Consider the following 26,999-nt stretch of genomic DNA (forward strand, 5'->3'; position numbering starts at 1 on the left):
CTGGGGTAAGTAGAGGACTAATGTGACCTGACTTTCAGTGGCCAATAAGAGACACTTGATGAAGCATAGACCCAGGTACCAGGTGGCCTGCTTTTAAATCCTAGTTCTGCCAGTAGCTGTGTGAATTTTGGCACGTTATTCCCTTTCCACAACTTGTTTTTCTCATCTGGAGCAGAAGATAAGAGCATTTTAAAGGCTCCTAATAGGCAGTGCCTGGTACACACTACTGTATGAATCCTGATTATATAGAAATATTAATGACATCATTTTGTTTGCAACAAAAGCCATCTTATGCTAGCACACAAAAGAACCCTGCTGGACAATAAGCCATTCAGGAAGCTAGTGGGAATGCAAGGTTAGGCTCACTTAGCTCAGCTTCATGGAACATAATGCTGGAAACCTAGGGGCCTCCACTGAGCAAGAGGAGAGGGTTGACCTTCCTTCTTCTGTTTTGTGGGCACTTTGAACCTTTCAGTCCATACTGTCTACTTTTTTCCGTCCGTTCTCCATTGGCTGCTTCCGCTTGCTGGTAGTTTCCACTTGCAACAATAGCAGACATGGATTCAGCCAACTGTGCTGACTGAGAGAGAGAGAATTGATTTAGCTTCAGGAATTGTTCTGACCCACACATTTGTGTCAGAGGAAGCCACTAAGCAGGGCCTGCTTTTGGAACAGTGACTATTATTGCTCCAGGCCACTGTAGAGGTGGCTAGCTCTTGTGAATGCACAAGAAGCCATGGGCAGTGGTGCATTTACTGTAATTATTGGTGGTTTGACCAGAAGGGCCTCAATGTGGACACAGATATTCTTTATTTGTTGTTTTCTTCCTCTTCCTGCTTCCCTTCTTCCTCTTCTTTCTCCTCCTCCTCCTCCTCTTGGTGGTACTGAGGTTTGAGCTCAGGGTCTTATTCTTCCTTATTCTTCCTTGCTGGATTAGTTGATCCTCCAGATCTCAGCTTCTGGCATAGCTAGTATTGCAGGCATGCAATGTCACTGGGATATTTTTGTATCTCAATACAAAAAATACCTGTATGTGTGAGAGAGGGAGAACAAATAACATGTACATAAGTCTTCTATTCTTCCATATGGATACTGAACAGGAAGTAGTATTAGCTGTTGGCAGGTACTACTGACAATTAGTGGCTCATCTGACCTCTCCTTTTTCACTGAGGAGAAGAAATTATATCTAGGTTTTGTAAAAATTGTAAGAGATCTAAAAATGTTGTAATTTTGAGGTATTACAATGTCCTTTTAGGGTTCTAGGCTTTGCTTCTAGTCATATAAAAGGATTGATGGGGAGAGTTGTGAGCTGAATATTTGTGTTAAAATCTCATTGTTCTTAACCTTTATCTTTGATTTTTTTTTGTAGCTTTTAACCATATTTGGGAACTTTCTAGAGAAACCAGTTGTCATGGAAATTTTCAGCCCCCATTGCAGCACATTAGTGAACATGTTCAATACAGAGCTGGATATGTGTAAGCAGTTGTATAATGAACACATGAAACAGGTGAGTGGTGGAAATACATTCACAGGGAATTTTTTTGTGGTTAATGGCCATTAACTAGAACTACATTTCATTATAGCTAAAGGCTATATATATATATGTATGTTATGATTTAGTTTTGCCATGGAGATGGAGAACTTACTTGATAGGATATTCAGATATATATGTATATGTACATATATCTGTATCTGTATACACATACATATATGTTGTCGCTACCGCCTCGACCAGCAAGGAAGACGCGACACCGAGCTCTTCTCTCTGCAGTTTATTCAGGACCTTTGAGTAATCTTCTGACCCCAACCCCGGGGAGAATTCCCCACAGCCTTAAGTACCCGCTGGGTAGCTAACCCTGATATGCCACGTGGGATCCACCAATAGGCTCAGGTGCGCGGAAGCAAGCCAGATTCTTTGCCTTAGCCACATAAGGAGTTGTTTACCACAGAGAGCACTCGCCATCGGGAAGGCAGAGGGCGGAAGCCGGCGCCATCTTCCAGGTGCGGCCTCTCGCAGCTCTCTACAATATGTATGTGTATATGCATACATATATACATATGTATACATATATGCATATGTATACATACATATACATATATCTGAATATGTATGTAAATATAAAGGTAGCATGGTAAACATTAGCTTACAGGTTGGAAGGCTACCTGCCTACATGTTCCTTTCTTCCCCTTCTCTGAAACATCCCCTTGCAGATTGAACATGGTTATGTAGTCCTTAACAAGAACATGCCTTTTACTTCTGGAAATATCAAGTGGGCCAGAGAGATCCTTGACCGCCTTCACATGTTTTGGTCAAACTTCACATCTCTCCATTATCTGTAAGTTATTAAGCATATTCTACGGTATATTCTGCAAATGTTATAGGTGGTTTATGTACAAAGCAGTGAGCCCTTCATAGCACTTCAGAAATTGTCTTTTTCAGAACCTTTTTTCACTTTTTTTAAAATTGTGAAAATACCGTACAAAGGGGTTACAATTACATGGACAAGGTAATGAGTACATTTCTTATCAAGCATTGTTGCCTCCTCCTTTGTTTCCCCTTCCTATCCCTTCCCATCCCCCCGCCCCTGCCAAAGTTGTAAAGTTCATTTTTCAACATAACGACTTGTACATCTCATTGTTTTTTTTTAATGTTTTACCCATGTTTAATATTTAAATAACTTCCTGAAATTTTATGTAACATCTCCAATTGCAATTTATTTCTGACTGACATTAAGCTGATTGCAGACGTGAGGGGGGGGAGTAGATCATGAAAAAGAGGGATATATAATTATATTTGTACATCTCATTGTTGCAATGGGTCCACCTATATCACTATTTAAACGATTTGTTTTTGCCCTTCCCCTTCACAAATTATACCAACATCAAATACAATGAAAGCAGGGGTTATACCTTGGGAGAGGGACATACAAAACAACAAAGAAATCATCTTATAAATATGTTAGAAACAATCTTTTAAATAGGGATACAGGTGGACCCATTGCAACAATGAGATGTACAAATCCTTATGTCGAAAACGATCTTTACAACTTTGATGTGTGTGTGGGGGGGTGGGGAACACGGGGAGGATGGGAAGGGATGGGAAAGGGGAAGGGGAAACAAAGGAGGAGGCTGCAATACTTGATAAGAAATGTACTCATTATCTTGCCCATGTAATTGTAACCCCTCTGTACAGTATTTTCACAATAAAAAAATAAATATGTTAGAAAAAATCGCATGGAAGAAAACACATTTGAATACTTATGTTTGGGAGTTTATTTTTCCTTTTTTCAATGACAGGTAGATCATCTATCATGCTGTCCTAGTGCCTTTTGTACATCTTTGTAGAAATTCATAACTTGTTGCTGTTGACATTTTAGAAAAGCTTTGGTGCGCTATTCATTTATAACTATCTTTTAAAGCAAAAGCCATGTAAAATATTTTATCTTTATGGCTTTTCTTCCTGTTTGCAAAACATTACCTATTTTGAGTCGAGTATATATTGCACAATCTGCAATTTATCAATATATAGAAAAGTAGAAAACCTTATTCTTGCAGATTCTTGGGCAACCCTGAAGAAGCTGTGGTTTCTCAGAAGTATGTTGAGATGACAACTCTGCTAGACCAATTTGAAAGTCGTATCTATAATGAATGGAAAAGTCATATGGATGAAACCTGTGCATTCAGCTTGAATCAACCCTTGATTAAATTTAGCACTGAAAATGGTCTTCTTACTGTCAATTTTGACCCAAAGGTAGGAACTTGGATTTTCAGAAATGTTTTATGGATGCTGCTGTTATCATAAGTGTATTTCTAAAGTACTTTTTGAAATATTTATAAATACACTTCTAGGCAGGGTGCAGGGGGGTATAAGCCTATAATCCTACCTATTTGGGAGGTGGAATTGGGGGGGTCATGGTTCAAGGGCAACATGGATATAAATATAATACTCCATCTCAACCAATGGGTGAGCGTAGTTGTATGTTCCTATCATCCCAGTGATACAGGGGAAGAACAGGTAGGATTGAAGTCTAAACCACTCTGAGCATAAAGCAAGGCCCTATGTTGAAAATAGCCAACATAAAAATGGGTATATACAGGGGCTTAAGTTGTAGAGCGCCTGCTTAGCAAGTACAATGTCATGAGCTCAAGTGCCAATACCTTCAAAAATAAAATAAGTAGGCCGGGAGCTGGTGGCTCACACCTGTAATCCTAGCTACTCAGGAAGCTGAGATCTGAAGATTACAGTTCAAAGCCAGCCCAGGCAGGAAAGTCTGTGAGACTCGAATCTCCAATACACCACAGAAAACCAGAAGTGGCACTGTGGCTCAAGTGGTAGAGCACTAGGCTTGAGCTAAAGAGCTAAGGGACAGTGCCCAGGCCCAGAGTTCAAGACCCATGACATACATACATACATACAAACATAAATAGAAAATAAGTATATTTCCCATCATTGACAATTCATTTTGGAAAAATGGCAGTGCTATGCGGAGTGTAAACAATTTCCAGTCACGTGTTAGTTTTTTTTTATTAGTCTTCATTTTCTTGAAATTATTTCTTCTCCATTGTGCCCTCACTTGACAGTGAGATACTAACGGTAGGGTCTATTTCATTTCTTTGGGTTTGGGAGTTGGTAATAGAGTCTGGCATTTGGCAACAGTTACATGTCTTTTCATAACATACACCAGCTTTTTAGTTAAAAAATTACCATGAGCCAAGAGTGGCGGCACACACACACATATAATCTAAGGTATTGTGCATGAGGAGTTTAAGAGGATTATATTTCAAGGATGGCCCAGGCAAAAGTGAGAAACCTGATCTGTAAAACAAAAAGGGCTGCAGTGTGGCTCAAGTAGTTGAAAGGGCCTCCTAAGTAAGAGGTCCTAGGTTCAGTCCTCTGTACTGTCAATAAAATGAAACAAAACAAGTCAGATGTTGGCTGGTGGTTCACACCTGTGATTTTAGTAGCTATTCAGAGATCTGAGGATCACAATTTGAAGCCAGCCTAGGAGGAAAATCCATGAGATGGTGGTCTCTATTTAACCACCCAAAGGCTGGAAATGAAGCTGTAGCTCAAGTGGTAGAAAGATAGCCTTGAATAAAGAAGATCAGGGATAATGCCCAGTTCTTGAGTTCAAGCCCCTGGGCTGGCATATACACAGAAACCTTTTTGTGAAGTTAAGGTTTGGGAATTCACCATGAAATGGGATAAAGACCTTTCATACTTTTGGTAAACAATGGGTTAATTTCTGTTATCTATCTTGTTAATCCTTTTTTTTTTTTTTTTTTTTTGTCTGTTGGGCTTGAACTCAGGCCTTGGCACTGTCCCTGAGCCTCTTTGTGCTCACAGCAAGTGCTTCTACTTGAACCACACCGCCACTTCCAGTTTTTGAGTGGTTAATTGGAAATAAGAATCTCATGGGGAACTTTTCTGCCTGGGCCAGTTTCAAACTGTGATCCTCAGATCTCAACTCCCGGAGTAGCTCGGATTACAGGTGTGAGCCACAAGTGCCCAGCTTTATCTTTTAAGTAATTGTACAAAGTGGTTTCGATTCAACATGTCAGTTTAAGAGTACCATGCATCCTGATCAATGTTACCCCTCTATCAATTAATTTCTCTCAAAGGGAAAATAAGCTTGTATATGGTAGTTAAACTGATGATAACTTAATAATTAAATTTTATTAAAAACATAAAACAACATATTAATATAAACCAGTTTTAACACTTAAATCTTGCCTTTACTGAACAGATCTGCTGTTGTCCTGTGACTTACCACAAAACAAAGTTCGTATTTTCTCATATAATTACATGTTAGATGAAAGTAGAAGTACAGAAACCTAAACGATCATATATAGGAGTTATACAATGTACATGTAGTAAATATTAGGTGTTTATGAATGTACTTATAGTATATTTTAAGCAACTTATTTCCTGATCTTCGATATTCTTTTCTTTTTTCTTTAGTTGTATAAAGGAGTTGCCATTTAGCAAAGCAGTTTGCGAATATAATAGATCTTGATCGATGCCATTCTTTCACTCCTCCCCTACTCACTCCTTCCCTCATTTTTCAAAATTTTGTAGGATATACATTGGATTCTTGTCTGCATTTCCCCCTCTTATTTTGTCTCCCCCTTTCCCCTTGATCCCTACCCCCCCCCCCCCCAGGTTCTTTTGAGAACCTGCTTCCTGGTGTTTTATTCTGCTGAACTTTAATTTCGGCTTTCTAAGGAAGTACATGATTTGAGATCTTCCTTGAATATACTGTATTTCAGTTCATACATACATTTGTATATGCTTAAGTTTAGCTTCTTAGAGAAGAGGTACAAAATAAGCTTTTTCTTTTTTCCTCTATTTGCCTATCCATGGATATGCTTTACAGTAAAGGATAAGTTTCTGTGACCTCCTCATGCCCCCAAAATACCAAATGTAGTTTCATCTGGCTGAATTTTTCCATCATGAAGACAATTTGGTCACTATTAGTGCTTAGCCAGCATCATTGCTGACAGTGTAAATATGTGCCTGGAAGAGCTTGAGTGTTCGTATATGCACTGTAATTCTGTTTCCAAGGGAAAATACATTCTGCAAAGGAAACTCAAAATCTTTGATCTAGAGAACTGAGGATCATCTCTTCCTTCCGATTTCATAAAACCAACTTATAGCAATGAATTTCTTAAATAAACTTTAGGGTTCAAATTACTGTCAATTTGACCGTCACATACAAACTTATTTTTCCCTCTGAAAAAAATTGCAACCAGTAGCAATAGGCCACTGTCCACATAAAAACAAGTCTTCATTCCATTTCATCTGAAATTTCATGACATTGTAATTGATTAAAAAACTAGCTGGATGCAGGTGGCTCACAAAGCTACTGAGGAGGCTGAGATTTTGAGGATTGTGGTTAGAAGCCACTCTAGGCAGGAAATTGTGTGAGACTGTTATCTCCAATTAAGTGGATTAACTAGTAGAACACCAGCCTTGAGTGGAAAAAAGCAAAAGAGTCAGGCCCTAAGTTCAGGCCCTAGTAACAGGGCAAAAACATCCTAATATAGAGATAACCTAGCATATGTTATAAGCATAATAGAGTTCCTATACATGTCATGGAATGTATAATCTGGGGTCATAAAAGTCATATGAAACAGCAATTTGTTTAATGATTTGGGACTAAAGTAGTTGTTGGTTGAAATTTTTAAGTGCTTCAAGTTAAACTTGTGGTAAAATGGGATCTAGTCATAATCCTCAATCTTCTTTCAATAGCTTGTGGCTGTCTTGAGAGAAGTGAAATATCTTTTGATGCTGAAGAAATCTGACATACCGGATTCAGCTTTAGCCATCTTCCAGAAAAGGAACACTATTTTAAAGGTTTGTGAGTTTAGATCTGAAAGCATGTTTTTGCTTAGAGGTATTTTGTATTTTAACGATTAGTGTGCAGACCTATGGCACGTTGGTACCACTAGGATAGACAAACAGGCTAACATATTTGACCTTTGTCTTCTCTGCTCAGTACATTGGGAAACTTGAGCTTCTTGTGCATGGGTACAATAAGCTGAAACAGACCCTTCTTGAAGTCGAATACCCTCTGATTGAAGCTGAGCTGGGAGCTATTGATGAGCAACTCCAAGCTGCTGCGACGTGGCTGACATGGCAGGATGACTGCTGGGCCTATGTAGAGAGGGTGCAGGAGGCCACGGCTGAGCTGGAGCGCCGAGTGGTGCTCACACAGCACAACGTGCATGCGCTCCAGCAGATGATGCGTGCCTGGGTGGAGTGTCCGCTCCTGCCCAGGAGAGAACACAGAAGGGAGACCGTCTTGGCTTTGGAGGACAAGGGCGATCTGTTTGCTAAAAAGTACAAGTTAATCCAAGAGGATGGCTGTAAGATACACAACTTGGTAGAGGTAACGGCCTTTGAAGATTTTGAGGGTTATACATCTTTTAGCTTAGAGAATGGTTTACTTCGGCCTTTCAAGTGGAAACCTTTGTGTTATTTGCTTGTGATTTCTGTAGCCCTTACTACCCTAATTCCTGAGGGAAGAGATGAGAATGTGAGCAGTTTGATTAAAAAAAAGAAAGAAGCTAAAGGTGGGATCCCCCCTCTGTCCTAGTTCCTTTCTTTTGGGGATGCTATTAATAGTGGTCACTGTTGGTTGAACGCCTCCGAAGTGTCAGGTTATGGAACCCCCTCCACCATCTCTAAGGAAGGCAGCTATAGTTACTCTGTGTGTGTGTGTGTGTGTGTGTGTGTGTGTGCGCGCGTGCATGTGCACGTGTGCATGTGTGCGTACATGTATGGGTGTGTGCGCCCGCATGGGTGCACACACATATACAGCTGTCACAGACTTTGAGATACCTAAGGAATAAAAAAATTGGAAATATAAGAAAAAAAGAAAATCTTCTTCGAGTTTTCTTAGCGCAAACCTGTAATCCTAGGTACTCAGGAGGCTGAGATCTAAAGATCACGGTTCAAAGCTAGCCCAGACAGGAAAGTCCATAAGACTGTTATCTCTCCAATTAATCACAGAAAAAACCAGAAGTGGTACTGTGGTTCAAGTGGTAGAGCACTAGCCTTGAGTAAAAGGAGCTCAGGGACAGTGCCCAGGCCCAGAGTTCAAGCCCCAGGACCAGCAAAGCAACAACAACATAACAACAAAAGTTATCAATTTAAGAGAAAAATCAATGAAAAACAAAAGGGAGAAAATAGAACAAAGACAAACACAGAGAAAAGCAATGTTTATGTCACTCTAGTCAGGGAAGGTGGTAACAGGAAAGCACAAATATGTAACATGTTGTTATTAAAATAGTGACAGTAGGCTGGGCACTTGAAGTTCACTGCTGTAATCCAAGCTATTTAGGAAGCCGAGATTGGGAGGATCACAGTTCCAGTACAGCCGAGACAAAAATGTTCATGAGACCCTTTCTCAACATGGGCATGATGGCACACACCTTCTATGTACAGTAGGAAGCATAAATAGGATCCAAAAACAACCAGAGTAAAATGGATGGGAGGCATGGCTCAAGTGTAGAGTGCCTGCCTAGCAGCAAGTGCCAAGCCCTGAGTTGAAACCCTTTGGTGATTTTTTTTTTTCCCTCCTTGGCTTCTCAATGCTTGACTGAGAACCCAGTGCTGATGCTGCGGGTGGGGAGAGGGCTAGGGGATGCACACAGTAAGCAGCCTGCCTCTTCTGCTGTGGGATGTCAGTGCTTGATCTGGGGAGAGTCTCAGATGGTGAAGGAAGAAAGAGGTGTAGAACTATGGAGGATGAGTCTGAAAAGACTATACACTCAGTTCAGAGGACCCATACCACCTTTTTCTTTCACAACATTTCAGATGAAGGACAACAGGGATGTAAATTGGATTCCTTGTTATGAACCAAGTGTATGTGTGTATGCAGGCATCCGAGGTCTAGTTTCCTGAGTTAGCTCAGCTGACTGCTACCTAACAGGGTGACAGGGACTGTATTAATGGCATTTATTTTTCATATCATTAAAATAAGAGACTGAACATGATAGCCTGTAAGGTTGTTTTGCATTTGCTCTAATATCCCTCCACGCTGCTCTGCCCAGCTTTCTGGGGTATTCACTATATAACTGCAGGGCCATGGGTCACGTGGATTATACATGTGTGAATGGTCCCAGCTAGATGGTGGGCAGCATGCCATCTTTAAGAGGAGCAACAGATCTCTCCTTTGGGCTCTGCCTCATCAGGAGCAGCTAACTCACCTCTGTAGTTCTGATGGCTGCACAAAGGGCACACCTGTGCACTCTGGGACATGTATCCATAGCAGAGAATAATTAGAGCAGAGTATCAAGGTGGGTATCAGCTGTCAGTCTTATGTGATGTCTCTTCGTAGTGTAAAGTTTCCGCCTTGAGCACTGCCTCCTGTTATGTATGGACTGTGTAGCGTTTGCTACTCAGGGCTTTTGTTTGTTTGTTTGTTGGCAATCAACCTTGTCCATGTGGCCATTTCACACAGTCTCTAGCACACTGATGTCCAAACTATAGCAGTCCTTCATTGCATCTCTGTCTTCAGGTACTGGTTTATTTTGTTTTTGTTTGTTTCTTTTTAAATTACTATGTTTTTCTTTCTTTTTTTCCCCCTGGTCCTGGGGCTTGAACTCTGGGTCTGGGCTCCATTCCTGAGCTCCTTTAGCTAAAGGTAGTGCCCTATCACTTGAACCATAGTACCACTTAAAACTTTTTTTTAATGATATATTGGAGATAAGAGTCTTATGGACTTTCCTGCCTGGGCTGACTTCCAACCATGAGCCTCAGATCTTAGCCTCCTGAGTCGCTAGCATTACAGGCATGAGCTGCTAGCATGAGCTACTGACACCCAGAAATTTTAAAATATTTTAATTATTATTATAAATATAACACAGAAGGGTTGCTTCTTCATAAGTCAAGTAGAGTACATTTCTTTTTGGACAATTTCACTCCTTCCTTTGCTCTTTCCCAGTTTTTTCCTCCCATCCCGGCCCACAAGTTGTTTAGTTCATTTTCAACATAGTGTCTAATGTGTACCACTGCTGCATTTGTTTACCCTTCCCCCCATTTCTGTGTTGTTACTTTTAGTTGTACAAAGGAGTTGCCGTTTAACAAAACAGTTTATTAATACAATGCATCTTGATCAGTGACGTGCCTTTCAATATTCTCACCCATTCATCCCACCACACTTCTTCCCTTATTTTTCTTACTAGTGTATGTATATATTGACTGCATTCTCCCCCTCCTCATTGTTCATCTAGCCCTCTTGGAAGTAACTGTTTCCTGGTTCTTATTTTGCTGGGTTTTGACTTTGACTTTCTAAGAAATTGTTATAAAGCTCCCTTGAAACTACCATATTTCAGTTAATATGTTTAGACCCACTTGAATACCAACCAGTGTGTTTATTTATAGGTTTATAGGCTAATTCTCAATTCCACACATGAAGGAAACAAAGCAACTTTTGTCTGTTTGGGCCTGACTTAATGTTTTCTAAGTCTTTCAATTTGTTTGCAAGTGGCACAGTATCATTCTTTCTAATGGATAGGTAAAATTTATTTGTGTGTTTGTACCACATTTTCTTGATCCATTCATCAGGCATCTGGGCTGGTTCCATGCCTTGGCTATGGTGAATAGTGCTGCAATAAGCATGGTTGTGCTGATGGCTTTAGTGTAACCTTATTTGTAGTCTTTTGAATAAAGTATCCAGAAGTTGGAATTTCTGGGTTATAGGGTAACTCTGTTTAGTTTTTTGAGGAACCTTTATGCTGCGTTCCAAAGTAAGCAAGTTTACATTCCCACCAACAATATAATAGGGTTCTCTTCTGGCCACATCCTCACCAATATCTATTACTGTTGGTTTTCTTGATAATAGTTGAGCCCTATTTTGCCCCACCCACCTGTCCAGTGTTTTATTTATGCTCTTGAATGCTGAGGCAGAAGAAGCTAATCTTCTGGGATCACAAAGGAGGCTAAGACTTAAGTCCATGTACGTATTTTTTGTGTAGGAATAAGGCTTGGAAGCAATTAGACCAAACAAAATTCAATGGATTTAATGGAGTAGGTATACTGCAAGTCTTCTAGACACAGCTCTTCCTTGACTTATGGGTGTTCAGATATCCAAGAACAGTGTTGTAAGAAGGATGAGTAAGAGAAATCTCATTTACAGGCAAAAGCCTTGGAAGGCAAAGTCCAGGTCAATGTGGAGTTAGAGACAGACCAAGAACTACAGCTTAAGTCAATAAGTTTAGATTTCATTAAGAGCTAGTGTTTGTCCTGTCTATTTGAGGATAGCATCTTGCATATTTTTCCTATAAAGAATGACTTTTGAATGTATACTGGTATATATTTATTGTTATAAAATCCTGCTTAGATCTTGACCATGTTGCTCAATGTCCTGTGGCCTGCCATTTGAATGTTCTTGTGCTATACCAGACATTCAGTTTTTCTTTTTTTTAAAACAAGCCTTTGCAATAGAAAGCTTTTGTTTTTATTTTTGTCATTCATTCATTTATTGTGCCAGTTCTGGAACTTAAAGTCAGGGCACAGACTCTATCTCTGAGCACTTTGTTTTTCTCAAGGTTAGTGTTCTATCACTTGAGCTGCAGCTCCACTCCTGGCTTTTTTGTGTGTGCTTAGTTGGAAATAAGAATCTTACAGGCTTTCTTGCCGAGTGGCTTTGAATCAAGATTTCAGATCTCAGCTTCCTGAGTAGCTAGGATTATAGGTTTGTGCCACTGGCACATATTGGTTTTGAATATTCATGTTTTAACACTTGTCTATTTCTAGGAAAACAGAAAGCTCTTCAAAGCCAATCCTTCTCTGGACACATGGAGAATTTATGTAGAGTTCATTGATGACATGGTGGTAGAGGGCTTTTTTCAGGCTATCTTACATGACTTAGACTTCTTCTTGGTGAACACAGAGAAGCAATCGAAACCTGCACCATTTTTTCAAGCACAAATGATCTTAATGCCCCCAGAGATAGTGTTCAAACCTCCGATGGAAAGAGAGGCTGGAGATGGCTTCTACGATCTTGTAGAAGAAATGCTCTGCAGTAGCTTTAGAATGTCTGCCCAGATGGAGCGAGTGGCAGCTCATCTAGAACTAGCCAACTACCAGGTATGTTCTTTGAAAATAGTGGTTACATTTTTCTTTAAATTAGCGATCCAAAAATAATGGAGATCTTGGGAAACATAAGAAAGGAAGTTGTTAAACAAAGCCATAATTTTTTTTTGCCATCTACTTTCCCTTTCAAGATTTGTCTTGGAAAATAAGTCTGTTGCACACAATCAATAAAATAAGAGTTCTTTGAAGAAAATATGTGCTTTGTTTTCCTCTTGTTTAGGATGATATGGAAAACATGTTGGGCCTGGCAGAGATCAGGCAGGAGATCATGAGCAGAGTGGCAGATGTCATCAACAAAGTCTTGGACTTCAGGAACTCCCTGGAGACATATGCTTACCTCTGGGTGGATGACCGAGCAGAGTTTTTGAAGCACTTTCTTCTGTATGGTCATTCGGTATCACTTGAGGAGGTAGATGCCCGTGCCAATGAAGAAATCCCTGAGCAACCACCAACTCTTGAGCAATTCAAAGAGCAGGCAAGGAAAAAATTAGTATTTAATATAGTTAATTGACTTGTCCTGGGGTGGTTGTAGTTATTTTTTATTGTTCTAATCTGTAGATCGACATTTATGAGGCCTTGTATGTTCAGATGAGCAAGTTTGATGACTTCAAAGTGTTTAATAGTTGGTTCAAGGTGGACATGAAACCTTTTAAATTGAGCTTGCTTAACATGATTAAGAAATGGAGCTGGATGTTCCAGGAGCATCTTCAAAGATTTGTCATTGACAGGTAGCCTTTGTATTTTGCTATTTGAAATTATTCCAACTTCTGTTAACAGTTAATTATTTTGTAATTGAGCATTAATATTTTAAGAGCACTGATATTGTCAGTTTTGTAACAGATAATGTATAATGATTAATGAGATACATAATGGCAGTAAGATTCAATCAAATATTAGCTATGCATGGTAGCTCACATCTGTATCCTGGCTACTTAGGCTGAGATCATGAGGATTATGGTTGGAGGCTAGCCCAGGCAAAAAGTTCATAAGTTTTCCATTTCAACCATTGAAAAAACCCAAGCATGGTGTGTCATATTAGCTACATAGGAAGCAGGTGAGGGAGGAGTTGGGGAGGTGAGGAGGAAAGGGATGGTAGGGAAAAAACAAAGGAGGAGGTAACAATGCTCGATAGGAAATGTACTCATTACCTTACTCATGTAATTGTAACCCCTCTGTACAGAATTTTTACACTAAAAACACACACACATATATATATGTGTGTGTGTATATATATATATATATATATATGTATATATATATATATATATATATGTATATATATATATATATATATATATATATATCCAAAAAGGCTTTAGAAATGTGTCAAGGGGCAGAGTGTCTACCTAGCAAGTATAAGACTTTGAGTTCAAACCTCAGTATTTGACAAAAGTCTGAATCAAATCTTAGGCTGCTAAATGCTTTAATGAACTTAGTTTGTGTGTATTTACATGTACATGTATACATTTAATAGTCTGAATGAGCTACAAGAATTTATAAAAGATACAGATGGTGGACTTCAGAAAGAACTCAATAAAGGGGACCACGATGGCTTAGTTGACATTATGGGGCATCTTCTGGCTGTAAGAAGCCGACAGAGGTCCACTGATGAGCTCTTTGAACCTCTGAAAGAAACTATCGCACTCCTGGAAAGCTATGGTCAGACAATGCCTGAACAAGTCTACATGCAGTTGGAGGTAAGTGTAGAGGGAAAGCACAGTGATCTTAAATCAATCATTTCCTTTTATGAAATACTTAACACACACAGTCTTGAAGCCCTCATAACAGTCTCTACTGTAGGTATTAGTATTTTCTTTTATTATTTTTTGTTTCTCTTTCCTTCCTTCTTTCTTTTTCTTTCTCTCCCTCTCTCTTTCTTTCTCTCTTCTCTCTCTTTCTTTTTCTCTTCTTTCTCTTTCTCTTTTCTCTTTCTGTCTCTCTCTCTTCCTCTTTCCTCTCTCTTTCTCTTTTCTCTCTTTATCTTCTCTTTCTCTTCTCTCTCTTCTCTCTCATCTCTCTCTTTTTCTTTCTTTCTCTCTTTGTCTGTCTGTCATGGGAACTGAACTCAGAGCCTGGGCACTTTCCCTGAGCTCTTTTGCTCAAGGCTAACTCTCTACTACTTTGAGCCACAGCTCCACTTCTGTTTTTTGAGTGGTTAATTGGAGATGAGTCTCACAGGGATTTTTCTGCCTGATCTGGCTTCAAATCTTGATCCTCAGATATCAGTCTCCTGAGTAGCTAGGATTACAGGTGTGAGCTACCAGCACCCAGCTGGCATTAGTATTTTCATGCAACAGGTCAGGAACCTAAAGCTTAAGCAAATTAATAACTTTTTCAGTGTCATACAAGTAGTAAAGCCAACTAACACTGAATTCTAGGTGTATTTTTCATTACTATGCTCCAATGCCTTCTGTATATCCGAGTGGTAGACAGCCTCTTCATCCATTAAATTTTTATTGTCTGTACCATGGTTGATATTATGTCCTCGTACTTGCTTGGCTGGTGTCCTACCATCTGAATAATGCCTTTAGTTCTGTTTTTCTGGATTTTTTTGTTTGGTCGGTCATGTGGCTTGAACTCTGGGCCTGGGTGCTGTCCCTCAGCTCTTTAGCTCAAGGCTAGTGCACTACTACTTTAGCCACAGCGCCACTTCCAGTTTTCTGGTAGTTTTTTGGAGATAAGAGTCTCATGGATTTTCCTACCCCTCGGCCTGGCTTTGAACTGCGATCCTCAGATCTCGGCCTCCTGAGTAGCTAGAATTATAAGCATGAGTCACGGGCGCCCAGCTTGCTATGTATATATAGCAAGCTGGATATTTTTGAGATAGGGTCTTACTTCTACCCTGATATGCATTTGAACCACTATCCACCTGCTTTAGGTTTCCTGTCATTGCTGGGGTCACAAGCATGTGCCATTGCATCCCTCCTTTGAGCTGGAGTCCGACTTTTTTTGGTCCAGGTTGGCCTGGAGCCACAGTCCTCCCAATCTCAGCCTCACACATAGCTTCCTATGACAGGCATGTACTACTTTGCCCAACTATGAGTTGAGGCTGCTGTATAAAAGATGCTGAAGTTTAAAAAAATTCTAACTGAATTTATGAACCCAGGACTCACAACTGAGCCGCTTCTGTCATGGTCAGGTAGAGTGATAGGACAAGCTGTGGACAGATAAACACAATAGGATGGAGAGCTGAAATAGTTACAGGAGATCCAAGTACAAAGATTGTTTGAAGATGTAGGTACTCTTTGAGTCAGATTTTAGATTTAATCTATATCTCATAGAGAAGCCAGTCCCATAAGTAATCAGTGAGGGAGTTTTAAACATAGACTTTAAATTTGGGATTATTAAGTTCTCAATTTCCAAGGTTCAGTATTTGGAAGCAGGGCACTTTTGGTATTTGCATCATTATGTGAGTAATTTAGGCTGTTCAGGAGGAAAAATAGACAAATTGTACCTGGAAACTAACAGGATTCCAATCTTTTCATGTTTAGTTTGTTTCATTATCATGCATAATCAGTTAGTTTCCTAGATCTTTGTCTCTCCTGAAAATAAACCCCTACCTTTCCAACCCCACCCATATCCTCAAGTTACACAGTTCCATTTCATAGATACACATTGAGTATTCTGACCATATTTGCTCACCTTCTCTCTATTTGTCTGCTTCCCTCCCTTTGACTCCCAGCAGAACATGTTTCGGCTTCCTGTATTCATTTAGTCAATTTGTTAGTGTGCATATGCATATGACCCTGTGTATGTTTATATATGTTTATAAATTAGATCTGATTTCCCCATATGAGAGAAAACATGCACTTTTTGTATCTCTGAATGTGACTTCACTTGATTTCCCTGAATATGACATATTTTTCCAGATGGATGAGTAAAATTGATATGTATGAATATATACTCTCTCTATATACATATGTATGTATTTATGTATATGTTTATATATGCACATACATTTTCTCAATCCATTTGCTCATTGAAGGGTATATGGGCTGTTTCTATAATTTGGCTATGGTGAATCGTGTCGCGGTGAACATGGAGGTGCAAGTGTCTTTATGACTTGTGATCGCTAGACGATAGGGTAGTTTTATGTTTAGTTTTGTGAGGAATCTCCAAACCAGCTTCCAACAATGTAATTGGGTTCCTTTACCTCCCATCCCCACCAGAATTTGTTGTTGTTTGTATTCTTTTTTTTTTTTTTGCAAGCGGCAATGAGTCGTTTATTGTGTTGTTTGTATTCTTAGTGGTGCAAAGTAGCAGGATAAAAATCAACCCACAAAAAGCTTTTCCAATTCAGTCTGTCTTTCTTCTGACCTCAGCCCCAGCAGTAGTTTCTTGGTTCAGTGCATTCGTGTTCATACTCCATCTACACAGTCTGCCCTGAAGTTACAGTTCCCTTCCTGCTCAGAAACCTTCATCTGCGGTTGTCTCACCTACTAGGGTTGCCCAGAAGGGCCCATAGTCGGCCCCATCATATTTAGTTCCTCCCTCAAAGGACTTCGCTATTGGCTGAAATCAAGTCATTCCTTTGAGCTTCAGATTCAGTGTTACCACCTGGATCATCTCAGTTATATAGACTTTGGAAATCCCATTTGATGCTTTTGTTTTCAAGAAAGCTTGTTTTTTCTTTTTTTTTTAAGCATAAGCTTGTTTGGATTCCTCAAGTGCAAAATCGGTTTATTGACTATGGAGGGCCATTGTTTAATGTGACTTTTTAAAGCCAGCTGTGGCTTCTGAAAGGACTTCAGGTAATACTTAGTTCATGGAATGGAATTCAAATATAGAATGAGACTCTGTGCAAATGATGATGCAAAGTTTTGATAAGGGGAAGCATAACAAGGGGAGAGCTCCAGCCTCTCCATTCCTGAGTTGTCCAGGAATCCTTTGGAACACTGTGAATTCATTGACATGTTGGTCCACACGACTTAGCACATTCTGTAATGTGGAATAAGATTACGTGTCTCTTGTTCATTCTGACAGCTTCAATAACAATCTAAGACTGCTTTCCCTCTGAAACACCATACCACCACACAGATACTATTTATTTTCAGCAAAGGGTACTCTTTATAATTGGTAGTTACTGAATCATTCATCAAATATTTATCAAGGGTTACAAAGTAGTCTGTAGAACCTTTGGATTTTTCACTGCAGTTAAATAAGTAGAGTCCCTGGAACTATATAGGTGGTTTTGTGTGACTAAACAGTCTTGGTGTCCTAGGAGATGACCCAGAGAAACAGCGCCTGGCTTGATCAGCACACACAGCCTGATCTCAGGTGGCAATTATGCACCAGAGCTCTTTAAAGAAAATAACTTGCTTTTCATCTGTTAGCATCATGACAGGGAGAACAGAATTCAGTTGTTTACTGAACTGTTTGTCATTTTTAGGTTTTTTTGCTAACATTAGGTAAAAATTAACTTTTCTTTCCTTTGGCCTCTTCTCCTTCCAAAAATCCTAGTCATCTAAATAAACCAACTACAATGCTAAAAACCCTCCAGCAAGGAATTGCTCATAAGCAAGAGCCTTAAGAGTCCATAGAAGACAAGGACAGGGTTGACTCATGTTCCATCTCAGCCCCACCAGATTTCAAGCATCTGTTTTATCCACTAAGTTGTCAGATATGGCTACCTTCCTTTCCTAGTTGTCAGAGACCAGCAGTTATTTCCAGAGCACTTTAGTGTTATTCCCACTGCCATAAAATAATGAGGAAATGTCTCTTCATTTTGGAAAGATTTCCAGAGACTCTGAGATGACAGCTACTCTTGTACGTGCTTGGAAAATAGGACCCCAGAAATGCTAGTGGATCAGCCTGTACTTCAGTCTTGGAACTAAGACTTGCAATCACTTTGAGCTTTTACTTTGCATAGATTTCTTCTTTAACCATGGACAGACGTCATGGCTCAGTATAAGGAAGTAAGAATTATCAAATCCTATGGGATTGCATTCTGAGGAAGTTAAGTAACTTCTCATTTTTACTTTGCACAGGAATTACCAGAACAATGGGAAACAACCAAAAAAATTGCAGCAACAGTCAGACATGAAGTTTCACCTCTCCAAAATGCAGAAGTCACTCTTCTGAGGAACAAATGTCTTTGGTTTGATGTAAGCTACTTACCAAGTTTTGGTTTGCTTCTGTTTGATTCCTCACTCATTCATTTGTTTATGTACTTATTTATTTACTTATTGAACCTAATCAGGAAAAGCAAGCAGAGTTCAGAGAGAGATTCAGAAGCTATGCTCCTCTTGATTTTAATGCGGAAAATCCATACACTTCGCTGGATAAGGTAATATTTCCGCTAGTTCATGTGCATAACGTTCTGTAGAACCTTTGGATTTTGCACTGCAGTTAAATAAGTAGGGTCCTTGGAACTATATAGGTAGAACACTAATCCCTGCCAGGCATTCATCTCAGCACTCTAGACTTCCAACTTCCATGTGTCCTTCCAGCTGCACAGGTTTCCATGTCTACTTCTGTTTTCTATTGCTTTCAAATACTGATAAAAAATGTTTCTTTAGAGAAAGAGCTCAGCAGCAGTACTAAAAGTATATCATAGCTAGGCACTGGTAGATCATGCCTATAATTCTAGCTATAGGTTTCTATGTCTACTTCCATGTCCTACTATAAAGGAACTATATAGCTACTATAGAGTAGCTACTTGAGATTCTAGATCCTGCTGTGGCTTCCCTTTAGGTCTGTATTAGTTATAGCAATTGAAGATTACATAAAACCCAGACATATGCAGCTTCCCCCATGTGAGTTGTGCTGAGTTTTAAGATATGTCTCCCAAACCACCTCCACTATCGTAGTCCCCATATTAGTGAAAGTAACAACTAATATTTTTGAGTACTTGCCATATTTCCATATAGTTAAATATGCATTATTTCTTTGAGTTCTCATTATCCATATGATGTGGCTTCTCTTACCCTCCCTATTTCAGATAAAGAAGCAAGATTATGTAATTAAGTAATTTGTTGGTGATAAATGTATCATTGCCAGAACTAGTATTAAAATTCTGGCTAACTAAAACAACAACCAGAAATTCTAACCACAAATGGCTGCCTTTGTAATAATTTTGGTTGCAGCTATTAACAGGAAATTCTGTAACTTATTATTAAACCTGGATATAAATATAATTGCATCATCTCATCCTTGAGATGAGATCCTTGAGATTGAACTATTTTAAGAATGGATTCAGTGATCAAATAATCATAGCCAAAGATTCATAACTATTTGAATTTAATATATCTAGGAATATATAAGCATACATATACATATGTGTGTGTGTAGTTTGTGGTTTATTTTTTTTTCCTTCTGTTGGGCTTCATTCCGCATTCCCTTTGTGGCCTCCCTGGAGGCTATAATCAAGAAATCTAATAACAAATGCTGGAAAGGATGTGGACAAAGGGGAACTCTACTGCATTTTTGGTGGGAATGTAAACTTATTCAACCACTTTGAAAAGCAGTATGGAAGTTCCTCAAAAGACTCCACATAGAGCTCCCCTATGACCCAGAAATCCCACTTTTAGGCATTTACCCAAACGATCACAAACAAGACTATACTAAAGCTACCAGCACAACTTATGTTTATTGCAGCATTATTTACCATAGTTAAGAGATGGAACCAACCCAGATGCCCCTCAGTAGATGAATGGATCAAGAAAATGTGGTATATATACACAATGGAATTCTATGCCTCCATCAGAAAGAGTGGCATTGCCCCATTTGTTAGGAAATGGAAAGACTTGGAAAAAAATATATTAAGTGAAGTAAGCCATACTCAAAGAAACATAGATCCCATAGTTTCCTCTGATCTGCATAACTTGTATATGTCTAGGACAAGCAGAAGAGGTCAGAAGCTATGTACATGTGACCATATAACCTGATGCTAAGCAAAATGAACCCTAAGATAGGGACACAAGGTTTTATCTTTGTTTCTGTTCTTTTTAATGTGCTTATAATGTATTATGTGATTTTTTTTTTTTGTTTCTTAGTCTGTTCTTCCCCCATGGTACAACCCTTGTTGTCACTGTATTTGATTCTGATGTCCTGCATCTTGTATATATATTTTTATAATTTGGGGAGGGGAGGGGAAATAACAAAATGCGGAAATAAGGATATAGGATGACCCATTGTAACAATGAGATGTACAAGACAGTATGTTGAAAATAAACTTTACAACTTTGGGGGGGGATGGTAGAGGGGCGGGGGGAGTTGGGGAGGTGGGAAGGAAATGGATGGTAGGGGAAAAATAAAGGAGGGTGTAACAATGCTCAGTAGGAAATGGACTCATTACCTTGCTCATGTAACTGTAACCCCTCTGTGCAGTATCTTTACAATAAAAATATATTAAGAAAAAAAGTTAGCTTTCCAGAAAGAAATCAGTCAGCTTATACTTGATGTCAAAACCTCTTCCACATCGATGACATGGCAGATAATCCTTGACAAAGGCAATCAATAGGTGAGATGTTCATACTAGGTTGTTGTATGTCAGTGAATTTACTCATGAATTCTCTTGAGTGCATTCTAGACTATAGATTATCTCTAGAGTGCTTTTAAGTGCTAGCATACTTTTATAAACTTAAGTGGTTATTTAAAAAGCAAATTTAGTTTCACCTGGAAGTTTTTAGAGCTTTACCTGTTGCTCCCAGCCAAATTCCCAGCTGTATAGTAAAAAACCAAGAGGGAAAACAGTATTGATAGAATTCTAATGCCAGAGACAGATTTGCTGAAATATGTACAACAGAAGAGCATTGCTAACACGATTGCATTCCTTAATGTTTTCCTTTCTCAAATCCACAATTTATAATTGGTTATTCTACAGAGTTGTTCAAAAATGTCTTTGTAAAATCAGAGTTTGCAGTGTTGAAAGAGGGGAGCTCTCAGGACTGTATGGAAAGCCATGCAGTACCAACTGCTCTCACAGTTGGTAAGCAGGTGTGCGTTTTCTCCATAGGCAAATCAGGAGCTGGAGGCATTAGAGGAAGAGATGGGTCAGATGCAGGACTCCGCTCACCTCTTCGAAGTGGCCCTTCCGGACTACAAGCAAATGAAACAGTGTCGCAGAGAAATACACTTGCTCAAGGGCCTCTGGGATGTCATTGTTTATGTTAGAGTAAGATACACTTCTGGGAAGCATAAGTTCTTTTTTTTTTTTTTTGGTTGGTCATGGCGCCTGGGGACTGTCCCTCAGCTCTTCAACTCAAGGCTAGCGCTCTATCACTTGAGCCACAGCGCCACTTCCAGCTTTTTTTTGCTTATGTGGTGTTGAGAAATCGAACACAGGGCCTCATGCATGCGAGGCAGGCACTCTACCACTGAGACACTTTCCCAGCCCTTTTTTTCTAAGTCATTCATTTGTAGAAATACAGCTTTTAGTGTTGTGTGTATGTACATGCACAGATGCATGCCAATACTGGGGCTTGATGTCAGGGCATGGTCCCTATCCCTTAACTTTTTCTGGCACTCTACCACTTGAGTCACACTCCATTTCTGGCCTTTTGGTAGTTAATTGGAGGTAAGTATCTCACAGACTGCCCTGCATAGGCCAGCTTTGCACCGTGATCCTCAGATCTCAGCCTTCTGAGTACCTAGGATTACAGCTGATTTTTAGTGTTTCTCTCATATTATAATACATATGCATTTGGTTTTATTGCCAAGAGGGTTCATATATCATGGCTAGTGAAATATTCTTTCCTCCATACCAGTTATTTTTGTCTCAAGTTCAGAATGGAAGTTTATATAATGAATTACCTATTTCAGACCATTTGGGAGGATTGCATAGAACATAAATAAAAATTCAGATGTGAGTACATATTAGATATGCATAGTCCCTTGTGTATATCAGCATGTTTATGCCCATACTTACATGTATGTGCATATATAAAAAAGCTAAATAACACATTTGTATATAGTAATTACATTAAAAACCTAAACATAAAGAAGAACCAGGTATCTTGAAAAACATATTCCACATAATGTACTTATGTTACTTGAAAGGCATATAGAAAGTACAACAAGCTGGGAGCTAAGAGCTCATGCTTGCAATCCTAGCTACTCAGGAAGCTGAGATTTGAGGATCATGGTTCAAAGTTAGACCAGGCAGACAAATCCACAGGACTCTTATCTCTAATTAACCACCAGAAAGCCAGAAGTGAGCTGTGTCTTCAGTGGTAGAGTACTAGTCTTGAATGACAAAGCTAGAAAGAACTTGAGGCCCAGATTTTTTTAAAAAACCCCATCAAGGTACACAATATGGTTAAGAAATAGATAATTAGAGTTTTATTTATAGTAGGTGGAGATTGTCTGTGAAGGCTTATTTTGTATTGCATGTAAGATTATAGAAACCTGCTGGTTAATACTTATCAATTAATTCAAAGTATACAGGGTTAAGTAATAATGAGGATATGGAATTTATCATTGCTACTAAATATAATGTTTTAACCTTAAGCTTGACAAGTTCTGACAGTTGGGGTTTTTGTTGTTGTTGTTTTGTTGATAGGAAAGTTTTGACAAGTGCAGTTAATATTGTAAAAAATTGCCTTTCCACTGGCTGATAGTGTCACTGTGTATCATCAGTTTATATATTTTGCTGTGGAGACTTGCTTTCACCAAATGTTGTTGACACTTTTATTTGCTTGTGCGTTTTCAGAGCAGCATTGATAATTGGACTAAAACCCAGTGGAGGCAGATTAATGTGGAACAGATGGATGTAGAACTCAGAAGGTTTGCCAAGGCGAGTTCCATAACTGTCTGCTAGGACAATTTATGGTTCTCAGCACCACCTCCTTCCATCTTTCCTAACCTTGTGTCTGGTGTGTTGGGCTGCATGGCCTTATTTACTTCAGAGAGAATGATACCAGATAGTACTTTTTCACTCTCAGACAGTTGCACTTCTAATCAGGCCTGCCTTCCTGTGAATGCATTGATAAAAGAATATTAGGGCTAATGAATGTATGACAGCAACTATAATCACTAGCCTCCTATGGCTGACGAGAGCGTCGGGGCTTGGGGGTGATGCTTACAATTAGCCTTTGATTTCTGTTCTTAACCTTGAACATTAAGTTTCTGAGATGGTACCTTTTAGTTCTACTACATAGGTAACTGGTAGGAGTCTGTCACTTTTACGTGTATATAAAACCATATGTGGAATTTTTTTGACTTTTTTTGTTTGTTTTTGTCATGGGACTTGAACTCTGGACCTAGGTGCTGTCCCTGAGCTCTTCAGCTCAAGGCTAGTGCTCAACCACTTTGAGCCATGGCACCACTTCCAGTTTTCTGGTGGTTAATTGGAGTTAAGAGTCTCATAGACTTTCTTGCCCGGGCTGGCTTTCAACTGTGATCCTCAGATCTCAGCCTCCTGAGTAGCTAGGATAATATGCATGAGCCACCAGCACCTGACAAAAACCACATGATTTTTGTAGCTAATTAATAACTGTAGTATTCCACGAGGGCTCAGTTTATACAAAGCTTAGCATGTTTAGATTTAGTACCATGGTAGCTCCCTAGCTAGGTGCTCTCTGAAGCCAAGAGAACTTCATTGGATAAGTAAAGATGCAAAACTGTTGACACGTAGACATGCCTGCTGGGTATGATGGTACACACCTGTCATTCCAGTTGGGAGAATTCCTTAAGACCTGGTGTTTGAGACTAGCCTAGGCAATGTAGACCCTGTCTCAGAAATTGAGGAAGCAAGGGCATTTTGCTTTTTTCCCACCCATAATATCCCTTCACCCAACCCTGCAGTCAGCTTCTGCCACTGCCGTGTGTTCTCCCAGTTCCAAAGTGCATACCTCAAGGCTTTCTTATTCTTCTGATGCTGTGGGACCACCAGCCCTCCTTGCACTCGTCTATTCTACCATTTACCATCTCTCTTCCCATTCTTCCCACAACCTCCACTCTCAATTACAGAACTTTTCTCTCTTTATCTTTTGGGTGTATGTGTTGGTTCTGAGTCTTGAACTCTGTGGGCCTTGATTTCTCAATTGGCTTTCTTTTTCTGCTCGAGGCTGGTGCTTTACCACTTGACTTACATCTCCACTTTCAGCTTTTTTTTTCTGGTTAATTGGAGATAACAGCGTCACAGAATTTTCTGCCCAGGGTAGCTTTGAACTGGGATTCTCAGATCTCAGCTTCCTGAATAGTTAGATAAGCATGAACCTCTAGAGCCAGGCTTATCTCTTTACTTTCAAAACAATTGGCACTGTTCTTTCCTTGTTGCTAAAATCTTGTTTTCTGGGCCAAAGGACTTTATTTGAAACATCTTAAAGTACTTATTTGCTAATGGGAGGAGAACCAGTATTTCAAGGCTGTTATTTAAGTGAGCCAGAATAACCTGGATTCCTATTTCACTTTTCACTTATTTCTCAAGGAGATCCCAACCATGGCAGATGTCTCTTAACTGTCATTTCCTGCATCCATGTTCTAGTTAGCATCCATCACTGAGAACCTGGGCTACCTAGATGGCTCAACACATGAGCCTGTGGATTCCCTTCCCTTTCTCTGCATTTAGTCCTTAGCCCAGGGCCTTTAGCACTTTCCCCTCTTTCTTCTTCCAGAGGTGGAAATATGTCTAGTTAGCCATCCAAAGGAGATAAATTATGGAGTATGTTATTAGTATACCTATGAAGCTGCTTTTTCCCTCCATTTCTTCAGGACATGTGGTCACTAGACAAGGCAGTCCGTGCCTGGGATGCTTATGCAGGCCTGGAAGCCACTGTGAAGGACATGATGACCTCCCTGAGAGCAGTCACAGAGCTGCAGAGCCCCGCCCTCAGGGACAGGCATTGGCAGCAGCTGATGAAAGCCATCGGGGTGAGTGTCTGGTTCTCAGTAGCTGAGTGTTGTCCTGACTGTGAGGTGTTACCCCTAAGTCTGCATCATCATGGAGCACATGGCAGTGTCACCAGTCCTGTGCAAGAGGTCACTTCCTTCAGAGAGAACCAGTGAGACAGAGTGCAGTTCTTAGCCCCTTTTATCGCTTGCTGGCTATGTGCCCTCCTAGCAAGTCACTTTTTTGGTTTGAGTTTTGTTTTTTATTAATGTGAGAAAGAGGCTATCTGCTCTTATGCACTAGAGTGATCTTGGGGTAAATGATATCATATGAAGACATTTTACAGAACACCAAATGATGAAATGATGGCAGTGAACTTTACGGACTATGGAGTGGACCTGAATGTTTAGAACTGGATTTGGAGAGAGAGGAAATTCTGATATTATAAATTGTTTTTTTGGTTTTTTTTGGGGGGCACTCTAGAGTCCATTTCATGTGATGTCTTTTCTGATAGTCTTTTGATGCTTTTAATTTTATTACAAGATGTAAAGTGGATTTTTATGTGCTCATGCCTAAACATGTACTCAGACATGTTTTTGCCTTTTTTTTTTTTTTGTCTTTTTGGTGCCAGAACTGGGGCTTGCAATCAGAGTCTGTGTGCTGTCCTTAAACTTTTTCACTCAAGGCTAGAGCTCTACCACTTGAGCTACAGCTCCATTTCCAGTTTTCTGTAGATAATTGGAGTTACCAGTCTCCTGAGTTTTCCTGTCTGGGCTGGCTTTGAATCTCACATCTCAGCCTCCTGAGTAGCTAGGATTACAGGTGTGCACCATTGGCTCCCAGCTATTTTCTTGCCTTTCTGTTTCTATTGAAAAGCAAATATGTCACCGTTAAACTGGATTTTTCAGGGAAAGTGACTTTTATGAATTTAAAATATATACAAGGAAGCCAAACAGCTATGCATATTTTCTCTTTGCTAAGTCAAGAGCTGGGGGACACAGTGAAGAAAAGCCATCATGATGCAGGGAATGTTTATAGCATAGGGAAATGGGGCATAAGGGAGATCCTGGAAAATCAGGAGCCATACAGCATGCACAGTGTGGTTCCAGTCCTAACGCAGGAATTCTGGGGTCAGGGGCAAGTTACTGCCTCTATACCTTGATTGACTCTTCTATGTGATGAAAGTAGCATTTCCCCTGAAGTCTTGATGAGCAAATTGGGTAATGTGTATGTGTGTGTGTTTAGACCTATACATACATGTATTGTACTTTATTCTCAATTAATAGTCCCTAAAGCTACTACTTTTATAAGATTTTCCATAAGGTATTTTAGATGTTGGACATTTAGATTTCATGCTTGATAGATTCAGAAAAAAATCTCTATTTTCTTAAAATGCAATTGACTATGCTTCTAGCTCGTCACTCCCTTATCACAGTCTCCGCTTACCTATATCCCATCTTTCTGAAATCTGTGAAAAGAAAACTTTGTAGGCAGATGATATAGCAAAAAGCACTTTCTTCTAGGCTCTCTCTAGGACAGAAGAGGAGACTGGATTCAGTCTCTGTTTGCCAGCTGGGTAGGTTTCTGAGTTCATTGCACAGATTGCCTGGTTATTTCCTTTTC

The 26,999-nt window shown here is 39.6% G+C and overlaps 1 protein-coding gene across 1 annotated transcript in view; it reads left to right on the forward strand.

The window, feature by feature from the left end:
- Positions 1 to 26,999, forward strand: part of Dnah11 (dynein axonemal heavy chain 11) — a 274,358-nt gene that overhangs the window by 36,362 nt on the left and 210,997 nt on the right. The window contains exons 9-22 of the mRNA XM_042685047.1: positions 1,370 to 1,507; positions 2,212 to 2,336; positions 3,556 to 3,751; positions 7,253 to 7,357; positions 7,500 to 7,892; positions 12,266 to 12,598; positions 12,825 to 13,079; positions 13,163 to 13,332; positions 14,079 to 14,301; positions 18,592 to 18,708; positions 18,804 to 18,890; positions 21,561 to 21,719; positions 23,256 to 23,339; positions 25,259 to 25,417. Coding sequence (XP_042540981.1) covers positions 1,370 to 1,507; positions 2,212 to 2,336; positions 3,556 to 3,751; positions 7,253 to 7,357; positions 7,500 to 7,892; positions 12,266 to 12,598; positions 12,825 to 13,079; positions 13,163 to 13,332; positions 14,079 to 14,301; positions 18,592 to 18,708; positions 18,804 to 18,890; positions 21,561 to 21,719; positions 23,256 to 23,339; positions 25,259 to 25,417 — 2,544 coding nt within the window. The remainder of the gene's footprint in view (positions 1 to 1,369; positions 1,508 to 2,211; positions 2,337 to 3,555; positions 3,752 to 7,252; positions 7,358 to 7,499; positions 7,893 to 12,265; positions 12,599 to 12,824; positions 13,080 to 13,162; positions 13,333 to 14,078; positions 14,302 to 18,591; positions 18,709 to 18,803; positions 18,891 to 21,560; positions 21,720 to 23,255; positions 23,340 to 25,258; positions 25,418 to 26,999) is intronic.

The sequence above is a fragment of the Dipodomys spectabilis genome, unplaced genomic scaffold (genome assembly GCF_019054845.1).
Source record: "Dipodomys spectabilis isolate Male_0828 unplaced genomic scaffold, ASM1905484v1 ptg000092l, whole genome shotgun sequence".
Taxonomy (NCBI): Eukaryota; Metazoa; Chordata; class Mammalia; order Rodentia; family Heteromyidae; genus Dipodomys; species Dipodomys spectabilis.